Here is a 12,956-nt window from a genome sequence, read left to right on the forward strand (position 1 = left end):
CAATTATACCTCAATTGAAAAAATAAAATAACTCCATAGCTAAGTTTTTGTTTTGTTTTCACTATCATCTACCATCGCCAACACTCCAGGCAATGGCAAAATGAAATACTCCTTCCTTTTCTATTTTGGGGACTGTGTATATTTTCTTACTGATATATTTATCAGTTCAGTCATGTAATGATCACCTTACTGGCCTGCTTTCCTTCCCAAATATGAACTCCTTGAGCACAGACAGTATTATTTTCATCATTTATTTCTAAGAGCTAGAAGTGTGTTCAGCACACACTGCGCTCAGAACATAATTCCTGATTTGAATTGAATTCAACTGATGGAAGTTCAGGAAAGTAACATGTGTGAGTGCCTTTGGGTGCTAAGACCGGGCAAGGTGCTTCATTTATCACATAGAAAACACCAGACCCTCCAATCCCTACAGTACCCTTGGCACAGGAACGTTTGGTAGTGTTTCTAGAGTTAGAGAAAGTAAAACATGATTGAGAAAAATCTCAGTAATTTAGCCGAGATCACATGGTCCTATATTTTTATGGAGGAGAGACAAGGATTCCTACCCAAACCCAATTCCAGGCCTGTCCCAGTATACCACCTTCCAAATACCAGGCCATCTGGGCGGGGGGGGGGGGAGGGGGTTGGTGAGGGAAGGGGCTGTGAGGCCATTGTGGTTATCTCTGTGCTCAGAGGTGACAAAAGAACATGGGTTATTAGCTCAGTGGCCCTTCTCATGAAAAACATAGATATGGGAGGTGGTTTTTTTATTTGTTGCCATACACTGTCTTTTATTACCTGATGACTCTAAGCAATTAGGTAACTCCTCCTCGAATGCACTTAATAGGAGTACTGATAGGCAACCCACATGGGACTTAAATATCACTTGGCAAGATGGATATGAATATGCAGTAGTGCAATGATGCTACTTTGAAGAGAAGAAAGAGAAAAGGGAAATTATTTACATTGTGAATTATCATTTCATGGTTAGTATCCTTATTTTAAGGTTATTACATTTTGGAGAAAAGAGTTTTTAGCATGTCCTCTCAGAAGGTCCTGGAGATCATTGGTGGAGAAGGTTGCACACTATGAATGCCCTTAGTGCCGGTGAACTGTACACATAAAGAGGTAAAAATGGTCAATTTTCTGCTATGTATATGTTACCACAATAAGAAAATTGGCCTTTTATATCCTACATATATGCCTTTCATGCTATGCACAGTCTTCTTGGCTTTAATGGTGCTTTTCATTTCTTATTTACTATTGGCATTCACTACTTCCAACTGGACGGATATAAAGGAGCGCCATGTTTATAAAAGCTACAAATACCATTGGTGGTAGATATTCCAATGGGCTGCTAACGTGCAGTTCAAAGTCAGTGAGCATGTTACCCAGCAGGCAGGTTGCTGGGCAGCTCCCCCGGAGGTTCTCCTAGTGTTTCTGGAGAGGAGCTCAGAGGTCTGTCTGCTGTTTAAACAACCTCCCCAGAGGACTCTTCTGGGTGATCCTACAACCACACATTGAAACCACAGCGCCAGAGAGCCAGACCTCTCCAGAAGCCACTTCTTGTACGAGGCAGGACAGCTGTGGTTAAGTGTATGAGGTTTGGAGGACAACAGAGCCAAGTTCGAATCTCTGCTCCTCTAGCTTACTAGCTCTATGAGCTCAGGGAAATTGTGTAGCCTCTGTAAACCTCAGTTCTTTGTCTTTAAATGGGACTAAAAAGTACATCCTGATGTGATTATGGAAACAAATAAATCGAAGTGTGCGGCCTGATAGTCATTGCCCAATATAGATTAGCTTTGAGTGTCATCTTATTTCATCTATTCTGAAGTGCACGCTTTTTCACACTTAAATATCTGTGGAGTCTTACAGTTGTCAGTTAGTTGTGTAAAGGACTTCATGACTCTTATAAAAAGTGTCATGAAGTCTTTTACACAACTAACTGACAACTGTAAGACTCCATAGAAAGCACAGTCTTATCAATTGTATTAGAGATTAGAAGAAAAATAGACATTTATTATTACTACTAGAATTTGCTACAGGCTCTCAGTGACAAAACAATTTCTAGTGGAAGAACAGCCCCAGCGATCCCTAAAAAGAGACCATTCATACATCTATCAAAGAATGATAAAAGAACCTATTCTATGTAGGATGGTAGTAAGACCTGGAAAAGAAAGGATGTATGTAGAGGAGACAGCCCCGCTGTTCAAGAAGCAGCAGTCAGGTGGGTTATCAAAAGCATCATAGAGGAGACAGAAGTATCACAGAGCTATGGGTATATCAGATTTCGTGCTGTCAATGTATGCCTTTGAATGAATGAATGAATGAATGAGGGATAGAGGTGAGAATGGGGAAGGAGCACAGCTGACTTTCCCACTTTCCCATGTTGAAATTGTGAGTACACTGAGCACTGGGGACAATGACCTGCAGATATGAAGTGTGTTGATATGTACCATCTGAAAGAAGATTCATGTATGTAGTGCATAGTCCCATTCTCACCATGGTCGAAGGGTTGGTAATCTGTGTTCCTCTCTCTGATCTATTCATTGAGCTCTAGTTTCTGATCTCCAGCGTTTTATGAAACATTCCCTTTCACTTCCCCTGTGCTGCCTGATACCAATATATCTCAAAGCCCTCTCGGAAGTCCAGTTTTCTCTCCTGATTTCCCTCATTGCGTCTATAATATTAGATGCGACTACTCATCAGGGCACCAGGCACAGGCTTATACTCAATATCTCTGTCTCTAAGGCGTGTTGCCATGTTTTTGTCAGTTTTTACTTCAGGGTTTCTTTATCTTTCCCCACCTCCCTTAGGAAGGCCTATCACATGCCAGGAGTTCTGTAGAAACAAGATGAATAAAATCCCTGCCTTTTTAATTTTTTGAGAAACCTCCATACTATTTTCTATAGTGGCTGCACCAATTTACATCCCCACCAATAGTGCTTGTGAGTTCCCTTTCCTTACATCCTCACCAACACTTGGTATCTCTTGTCTTTTCTATAGTAGCCATTGTAGCAGGGGTGAGGTGGTATCACATGGTGGTTTTAATTTGCATTATTTGTATAGTGATGTTTAGTACCTTTTTAATGTACCTGTTAGCATTTGTGTGACTTTGGGGAAAAATTATTTAGTTTATCTGCCTACTTTTCAGCAGATTGTTTAATGCAGTGGTTCTCAACCTTCCTAATGCCGCAACCCTTTAATACAGTTCCTCATGTTGTGGTGACCCCCAATTCCATTGTTACAAATTGAACATAATTAAAGCATAGTGATTAATCACAAAAACAATATGTAATTATATATGTGTTTTCCGATGGTCTTAGGCGACCCCTGTGAAAGGGTTGTTTGACCCCCAAAGGGGTCGCGACCCACAGGCTGAGAACCGCTGGTTTAATGTTTTTTGCTATTTAGTTGTGTGTGTGCTTTATATATTTTGGATGTTAAATCCCTATCAGATATGTGATTTGCTAAAACTGATGTCAAGTAGCTTACCCCTTATATTTTCTTCTAGGATTTTTATGATTTCAGGTCATATGTTCAAGTCTTTAATCCATTTTGAGTTGATTTTTGTGTATGGTGTAAGATAGGATACAATTTCATTCTTTTGTATTGGCTGTCCAGTTTTTCCAACATCATTTATTGAAGAGCTATCCTTTCACTCTGTTTTTGGAATCTTTGTCTCAAATTAATTGACCATATATATTCAGGTTTATTTCTGGGCACTCTATTCTGTTTCATTGGTCTGTGTGTCTGTTTTTAATGCAATGTCATACTGTTTTGATTACTATAGCTTTATAATATAGTTAGATTCAGGGAGCATGATGCCTCCAGCTTTGCTCTTCTTTATCAAGCTTTCTTTGGGTATTCAAACTCTTTCTTGTCCTCTACAAATTTTAGGATGGTTTGTTGTAATTCTGTGAAAAATGTCATTGCAATTTTGACAGGGACTATACTAAAACTGTAGATTGCTTTGGGTAGTACGGATATTTTGACAATATCAATTCTTATAATCCATGAGCATGCGATACTTTTCCATATTTGTGACCAAAATATCACAAAACTATTCTAGTCTTCAATCCCAGGTTTCCAAGTACCACACTTGTCCTCCCCAAATTTTTTTTTGCACTTTTTGAATTTTGTTATTTCCTTAATCAGAAAATTTGAGGGGCTTCCAGCTCTTCCCAAGATGACACTAGCCTTAATTTACATTGAAGACCTTATAATTTGACCTGGGGCCAACTCCCAAATTTATTACTCAACATTCTCCAAGTAGAATTTCCTAGTTCACTGGGGACCGATCTTTCTCCACCAACACTGCCCAATATGACTTCATTGCTCATTGTCCCTGCCTGCTCTGAAATTTAATTTCCAGTTTAATCTTCCTAAAAATCAACTCCAATCAAGCCACTTCCCTGCTTTGGAATACATTTTTACACTCTATTGCCTAGTGATATAATTACAGACCATCCTTGGCAGCTCCATCTCGCTAACTCAGTAGTTCTGACTCATTCCTCTCGTTCCACACAGTTCACAAAACATTACCATAAGTTATGTTTCACTTTTTCTTCTATAATCTTCAGGGAACAAAGCAAATCCACTCAGGGCTATGTAGCATTGCCTAATGGAATAATTGTGAGATTATATATATATATATATATATATATATATATATATATATCCATCAATTCTCTATAGCGCTTATTATGTGGCAGGTATTTTTGAGCATTTTTTAAAGTATGAATTCATTGAATCCACCTAACAGTCCTAGGAAGTAGACACAATTATTGTTTCATTTTACAGCTGAAGAAACTGAAGCACAAAAAGGGTATACAAACTTCCCAAGGTCACATCCTATATAATAAAAGCCTAATATGCTAAGTGTCTGACCATTTGTTCGACCAGTCACTATGATGTGCACTGACCACCAGGGGGCAGACACTCTGACTGGTAGGTTAGCTTGCTGCTGGGGTCTGGTGGATCGGGACACGCCCTGGAGCCCTCCCACGGTCCCTCCCAGTCCCCATCATGCACAGGTGGGGTCCCTTGGTCTGGTCAGCGCCCTCTCGCATTCTGGGACCCTTGGGGGATGTTGGAGAGCAGGTTTCAGCCTGATCCCTGCAGGCCAGGCCTAGGGACCCCACTGGTGCACGAATCCATGCACTGGGCCTCTACTGGTTAATAAATGGCAGAGATATAATTTAATAGTTGAGGTCTGCAGTCTAGGCTGGTAATTCTTTTGGCATACTGCCTCTCTTCTTGGATTCCTGCCCCTCATCACCAGCCCCCATTACTGGAGACGAGAATTACTGAGCTCAATCATTTTTATCAAGGTTCAAAAGGGTCCCATTGTATTTTGAAAGTGGCTTGAATCCATCAAGCCTCCAATGACTCAGTACCACTGTGATCTCCTAGATCACCTTTCTCAGGTACCACGTGTGGTCTATTTACCATATATTAACTTTGTTGCCATAAAACTGGGTGATATATATCACATCTCTCTAACTCAGTGGTTCCCAACCTTCCTAATGCCGCGACCCTTTAATACAGTTCCTCATGTTGTGGTGACCCCCAATTTCATTGTTACAAATTGAACATAATTAAAGCATAGTGATTAATCACAAAAACAGTATGTAATTATGTATGTGTTTTTCGATGGTCTTAGGCGACCCCTGTGAAAGGGTCGTTCGACCCCCAAAGGGGTCACGACCCACAGGTTGAGAACCGCTGTTCTAACTCATAATGGACACAGCAACTTGCTCTTCTGATTTCCCAATTTTGTTTACAGTCCCCGAACCTAAGTTCAAAGTCACTTCTGTCTCCTCTCTCACTTGCCTAATCCATATTCACAGACAATTTACTTCTACGTTTTGGTTCTTCATGTGTCTCTGATGCCACTGGGTATCTTCTCCACCTTTTCTATCTACAGCGAGAGATGCCTCACCCATTAGTTGGCCCAGGGAAAGCAAGCCATGTGTTAATGGTTCTTGTATTGCTTGAGATTCTCACTACCCTTTCTCCAGCCAGCGCAGGAGTCTTGTATGTGGTCTTCTGAATGTGAGCCTTTGACCCCAGGTATTGGTTGCCAGTTTATTTTATCTAAGGAAGAGCCTCTGTCCTGTTTCTGTCCATTACCCTTTCATCTATTACCATTGCTAAAACAAGAGCTCGCTCCTTAATTGGTACCAAAAAGTCTATACCATCAACTTGTCCTTCCAACCTCATCTCCCATTACTCCACTCTAAACAAACCGGACCAAAAGCTACTTCCATAAATGTTCTGTTTTTCCACCTCCATATTCTTGCTTGTGCAATTTGTTTTACTGGAAGTGCTGACCCTCGCCCTGCCCTCTACCTTTACATCTTAACACATTCACATTACCTTTCTTCTTACTCTTGTTTTCTCACTTTTTAGATCTCATTTGGCTAGGAGCATGGATCTTTACTGGATTTGAAAATTCCGGAAGCCAGGAATGGGCTTTACACAGCTCAGCAATCCTTGCAACATCATCCAGTTTCTTGCACATATTAAATCAATGTGTTGGATAGAAATAACAGCTAATCCCCACTTGATTCTATGTAGAAAATACGAGCCTTTCTTCTAACACCATCTTACCCATCATTTTGCAAATTACATAAATCAGAGGCTAGAATGCATTAAGAAAAAGCCTTCTAAATTCTAAGCCACAGTAAGGACACATTGAGATTGATCAAGTACCTCCTGGTATCACCTTTAAATGCCCTAAACCTAGACTCAATATGTATCTGTTTTGTTTGTATACCTTTACTTTAACAATCTGTCTCATCGTTTAGCACTAATGCCTGACATCCCTGAAGCTTAGTTTCCTTTCCTGTAAAACCAGGATAATAATACCTACTGTACATGATGGTTATGGAGATTAAAGGAAATATAGATCAAATGTGATCCTCTATTATTTCTTAAAATTAAATATTGAATACAATAGGCACTGAAAATGTGTTTAGCAACTTCCTCCTGTCATGAGTGACCATGCCCACTTTCCTGAAGGGACCTGGAATCCACACTGGCGTTGCCTGAATAGTGGGCTGGCACAGGCAGAGACCCCTGTGTAATGGGAAGTAATGTACATAATCCACACGTACACCACTGACCTTAGGGGACGAAGGAGCCTCTGAAACAGACAGTTGCTCACTCTTTTGTAAAAAGAACAGACTGGTAAGGGTTTGCAGGTAAAACCCTTCCCTGTCCTAGAATTCTGCCTAAAACCAAAAGAACTAAACCAGAAGGACTAAAATCAAATTCGGAAGGAATGGGTTCTGATTGCAATCCACGGATCCTCAGTGATGTCTCATGCTCCACATAAACATCCCCTGCCTTTCCCCCGGCTCCACGTCTCCCCATTTGAGACTGTGACCCCGGGATAAATTGTGCTAGAGACTCAGCAGAGGTGAGTCCGCAGGTGGTGAATGAAATGGCTCCGGCTGGCTGGATGGGAATACATTGAATTAATAGCGACACAACAGTAGAACCACTACTGTTGGTTTTCAGGGAGCATTATAGATTCAAATTTGCTTGAATTCAATCTTTTGTCCCTCTTCATTTCTTATTACTTTCTGATGTTTTTTCTTTCTCCAATATCTCCCTTTACCTTCTCCTTGCTCAGTAGCCTCCTTCGAACACTGTTTCTAGTATCGGGACTTTTAAATACATATCGTTAACTCTCTGTAATTAAACAAAGTAAGGAAGTAAACAAAGTAAGGAAGTTGGTCTCAATTAAAGACAAGCTAGGGAAATAAGGACTTTTTAAGGAAATGAAGCTTTATCACTCTTAGGGATTTCCCAAAACGGTTGGAAGCAGTGACAGAGCCCAGTGCTTAGGGAATGGGTGGCTGCCTGAACTTCCACTCGAGCACATACTGCACGTTTACTGTTGGAAATAATGTATGTGTTTTTGCTTCCTTTTTTTTTAACTAAAGACCTTTACTCTTTAAATAGACTAATATTTATTTCTTTACAAATTGCTTAGCAAACATTTTTATTTGAACACTGGATAGTGAGATATAAATGCAAATCTTAGTTGTTTAAAACTTAGTGTTAATGAGGTCAGGACCACACACTAAATCTTTCCATCTGCCAATTATCCTTATTGCGTGGCCGTAAGTGTGTGAACAGGGAGCTCTGGCCATGAGAAGCTTTAGTATGAATCTGTCCAGTTTGCCTCCACATCGCTGGAAAATGGCTCTGTTTTCATCAGCTATGCTCCATGGTTCGTAGCTTTGCATTTCTTCTTGAGCAGCAGTTATCTTAAAATTTTAGTGATAATTTTAGCTCCATTTTGGTTATTTTAATCATTTATTTATTTGATATTTCAACTTTCTGCTATGTAGTAGTGTTGCTTAAAATGAGGCAAGCATTTTCTGCTTTCCAGTGGCATTGCTCATTGTGTATTTATATCCTACTTGTTAAGGCTAATAACACTACGTGAGCACATGGAATTGCATCCGAACTCGGAAGGTAAAATAATGTTCTATTTCATGAGATGAGTGATTTTTTTTACTAACTTCTCATTCCAACTTAGAGTGCTTTTCTCCTTTGATTAAAATGTATTTCTCAATTAAATTAAAATGCAAATACAGACAGGCTGTGTTTATGGTTATAATAGAATTATTTAAAGAAGGTTTTAATTCAACTTGCTATTAATATTTCATGCAAGAACTGTTGGTTTTATTGTTGGGTTAGTACTGCCATGTTCCATTTTCAAGATTACTTAAAGTGTTATGAAAACTTAATCATACTGCCCAGATTTTATCAGGTTTTGCACTCTCTTCTCTGGGATGTTAAAATGGACTGCTTTCCTATATACTTTGTAAGTTATGTCAGTGATGTAGAAATATCAGTGCTAACACTTTAGAACCCCTTGAAATTGAGTTATGAAAAATTTGCTATTTGTTTTGAATAAATATTTTATTGCACAGAATTGAATCAACTCTTAAATTTAAGAGAACCATATTCTAGAATTAATTATGCAATTAAAGATCTGGAAAAGTACTTCAAAACACCATTTAGTCTAACCTTGTAATTTATACGAGAAATATAAAATGTTTGTATTAGAAATTGCATGTAATGCTATGGGTTTCATTATGATGTTTTTAGTACATTTTTAGAAGTATTCTATCGCTTCTCAAATAAATTGATTAAAATAATTAAATATATTATAGCTTGATCTTATTCTCTTTTTTTGTTATTTTTTAGAGACCTCAGTGAAAACCAAATTCAGGCAATTCCAAGGAAGGCTTTCCGTGGAGCAGTAGACATTAAAAATTTGTAAGTAGTTTTTAAAAAATGTATACGGGTTTTTAAAGCCATCCTATTTTAATGTTAAATTTATATTAAAGAAACAGTAATGAGAAGTGGTGAAAGCCCAATGTATCTTTATGCTTGATTAGGAGAGCTTGTAAAGTAAGTTTTATATTGTTTTCACAATTTATCGGCAAGGATTCTCATTTAGATGTCTTGAATCTGAACTGGTTATCAAATTCATTCTTCAAACCTTGTGATTAATCTTGTTAAATCTGAGAAGTGATTTGATTAAAAGATATTTGCAATGTATTTTTTGCCTTTTACTGTCAGCTTATTTCAATAACTCCCTTTTCGGTTGTTACTGCTGTTTATTGGATATGCAGACTATAAACTATTTTTTCCAGAAAGACTAGATAATATTTTCTCGTTAGAGATACCTACAGCCTAGAGCTATAGCTTTCTAAAATAGCTTTTAGATCACCATTTTCATTAAACACCAACAATGTGAGAGGAGAAAAATTATGCATTTCCCTTTGTGTGAATATTTTTCTTACATCTATTTTCCTTCATATCTTTATGGAAGAATATATGCATAACCTTCTTTAAAAAGGAACAAGAAAAAGAATACTGCTTTCTGTATGTTCCCTTGATCAATCTTTAAACTGTAGTGTTTGTTCTAAGTGCCCGTGGCTCTGGTGATATGTATTGGATTTAAAATCTCAGTGGCAATACTAATATTGCCAGTATATACTTTTATACATTTTAAAATACCATATTATCCTTTGAAAATGATGGTTTTGGATTGACTGTGAAAGTGAGGGCATAAAATGTTTCCTTATCCTTTGCATTAGCTTGAAATGTAGAGGAGAGAAGCCCCTGAGTGCTGAGATTAACTATCAGGAATTCAGTACTTTTTAACTGGTCATAAACAGGGCAGGGGCTGTGTCAAGAATTAACTTATATTCAGGATTCTCCATGGTGGGATCCAACATTTTTTTCAATGGAAAACGTGAGACAGGTGTTCTTCCTCGTCAAAGAGGATGATTGTTTATAATGCTACACGTCTTGGCTTCTATAGCTTCTCTTCCATGTAAATGGTTTTTGTTTTAAATGTGTACTTTCTACATGTACAAATCAAGAGAAAAATAGAGGCTTCTGGATGTAACTGTGTAGAGCCATTGAAATCGTGGCCCTAGTTTTTTATGAGTGTTTTACATGTTCAAAGGATTTTATTTGCTTTCTCTTTATCTTCTTTAGCTAGGGCTCCGGGAAGTCTTCCTGTAGACTCGGCGATGTAGAGTGTTCAAAACGGCCTCTGTATATTATGTCGGAACATAAAGATCCTATGTAGCACCTACTCAAGTTGCCTATTTGTCACTGTAAAAGGATAGTAATGGCTACAGTTGACCACCCTTTGGGAATGCACTTACAATCTTACCATAGTATTATCTCTAAGTCCTTAAAACAGGTGGCTTTTGCTTCTTAGGAAAGATATTCAAGGAATCCAAGTCTATAAGTAATCCTTCTGCCAAATTTAAGGATACAGTTTGGAACAGGATGCAGGTCATGGTGAGATTCTTGCTAATATCCTCCTCTCTTATCCTTAAAAAATGTGATTTTAAAAGTTTAGAGATAACAAAAAAGTGAAGTGCTAGCCAGTGTGCTGAAGGGAATGCATTATGGACTTAGCAGGATTTTTGAAAATCTTTTTTTCCCACATGCATTATCCCCACCCACCCCAAAATTAAAGAGAGTTATTATGTATTCGATGAGATGAGATTAGTACTGGAGTCTCAGAATCTTTTGGTATTTATTGGATTTGGAGCTATGACAAATTAGTAAACTTAGCGTTAGTTTTCACTTTTATAAAATGAACATAATAATTGCTTGGTTTTGTTGTGAGTCTTAGAGGAGAAAGATATGCACAAGACTGTTTATAGGAGTAAAATGCTGTGAAATAGAGTGCTTTTCATTCTGCAAGTACTCACTAATCAACAGATAGAAGTTAACCTTGGAAAAGATAGAGTAAGAAGACAGAGAAGCAGGGCATTTGCAATAGTAGTAATGGATAAGAAACCCATGTCTATTAGGGGTTATTTAGACATGAGCTACAGAATGGAAAAATAAAATATATCAGAAAGTGCTAAATGACTCACCCAAGATGCTGATATTAAGTGCTATAGGTGCTGAGGAGAGCAAGAGATAAAAAAAAGGATTGTTTGAAGTTATTAGGGAATTCTGTAGGAAAGAGTTTATAAAAGAAAATATAAAGGAATCTTTGGAAAGGTTGGTTTGTATTCACAAATAGTGGCAAGGGTGGGATGGAGGAAGTCAGAATTTACTAAAGAGGCTGTACAAAGATACAATTTATTCCCACTATTTTTACTGCCTTTCATGTAACAATGGGAAAGACTATCAGAGCAATGTTGGAATACCACAATGCATTTTTAGGTTTATTTAATTCATTAGGATCATAGCTAATGAATATAGTTTGAACTATAATTAAAATATAGTTCAAACTACAGTGTTCAAAAAATGTCCAATTTCATGGGTCTTTATATAAAGTTCAATTTTTTTCATTAAAAGTTAAAAATATATCTGGTTGATCTCTTAAAAGGACTTGTATGCATGCATATAAGCATAACCAATGGACACAAGACACTGTGGGGTAGGGGAGGCCGGGGGAATGTCAAGGGGGAAAAAAAGGAGACATATGTAATACTCTTTGTAATACCTTAAGCAGTAAAGCAAATTTAAAAAAATAAAATAAAAAAGAAAAAAAAGTGAAAAATATATATATCTGGTAAAGTATATTTAATATGAGGGTAAACTTGAATTCATAATATTATTAAAGGGGTGACCATACATTATCAAGTAATGCCTCAATAAAGGCCAAAAATATTTGCATTAATATTAGTAATATCCAGTGTGGGAAGGAGAGGTACAGACCTATTTGCATTCCAGGATGTGCATTTACAATCTGGACAATCCTGTTTGGTGCCAGGATGGCTACTGTTCCTGGTCATTGAGAGTAAAAGAGAAAAAAAACAAAGGTTAGACAGAAGGAATATGTGCTTAGGTGGCATCAAGGTGGTATTTTGTTTAGCACTAAAAGCCAACCTGATGCACCGTATTGGGCTTATTGGATTTACCACAGTCAGGCCTTACTCAGAGCAAATTCCAGTTATTAGAAGACTTTCACTGGAAGGACTTTCTTTAATCGGGTGGATTGGCTAACTATGCTCAAGGCAGTATCCTGACAATATGAAACTGATGCTGTGGAAATTTTGCAGATTAGCGGATCTTAGTCCTCTTCCTGCAGGCAAGCCACACAGAAACCATGCCAGACAGAGGGACATTTATCTTGCTCTTCAGCATCTCCGGGGCTGACTTCCCATACCCTTTTGGCTTTTCTCTATTAATTCCTTAACCGGATTAAAATTCTTTATATTTTATTTTGTTACCTAAGTTTCTCTGGCTGCAATGGAAACCACTTGCGTTTTCCTGACATTTTAGACGGTAAGATCGGAGAATAACAAGATCATATTAAAATACCACCTAAATTATAGTGTTTATAATAGTCCCCGGCTGCACTTTCCATAAGATTTACATCTGTGTTTTCAAACTCCCCAATCAAGTATGAATTAAAGTATTGATACCATATCATTACCAACCCA

The 12,956-nt window shown here is 37.9% G+C and overlaps 1 protein-coding gene across 1 annotated transcript in view; it reads left to right on the top strand.

Moving 5' to 3' along the window:
• SLIT2 (slit guidance ligand 2) overlaps positions 1-12,956 on the top strand; it is a 350,885-nt gene that overhangs the window by 192,597 nt on the left and 145,332 nt on the right. The window contains 1 exon segment of the mRNA XM_023759096.1: positions 9,232-9,303. Coding sequence (XP_023614864.1) covers positions 9,232-9,303 — 72 coding nt within the window.

The sequence above is a fragment of the Myotis lucifugus genome, unplaced genomic scaffold (genome assembly GCF_000147115.1).
Source record: "Myotis lucifugus unplaced genomic scaffold, Myoluc2.0 scaffold_147, whole genome shotgun sequence".
Taxonomy (NCBI): Eukaryota; Metazoa; Chordata; class Mammalia; order Chiroptera; family Vespertilionidae; genus Myotis; species Myotis lucifugus.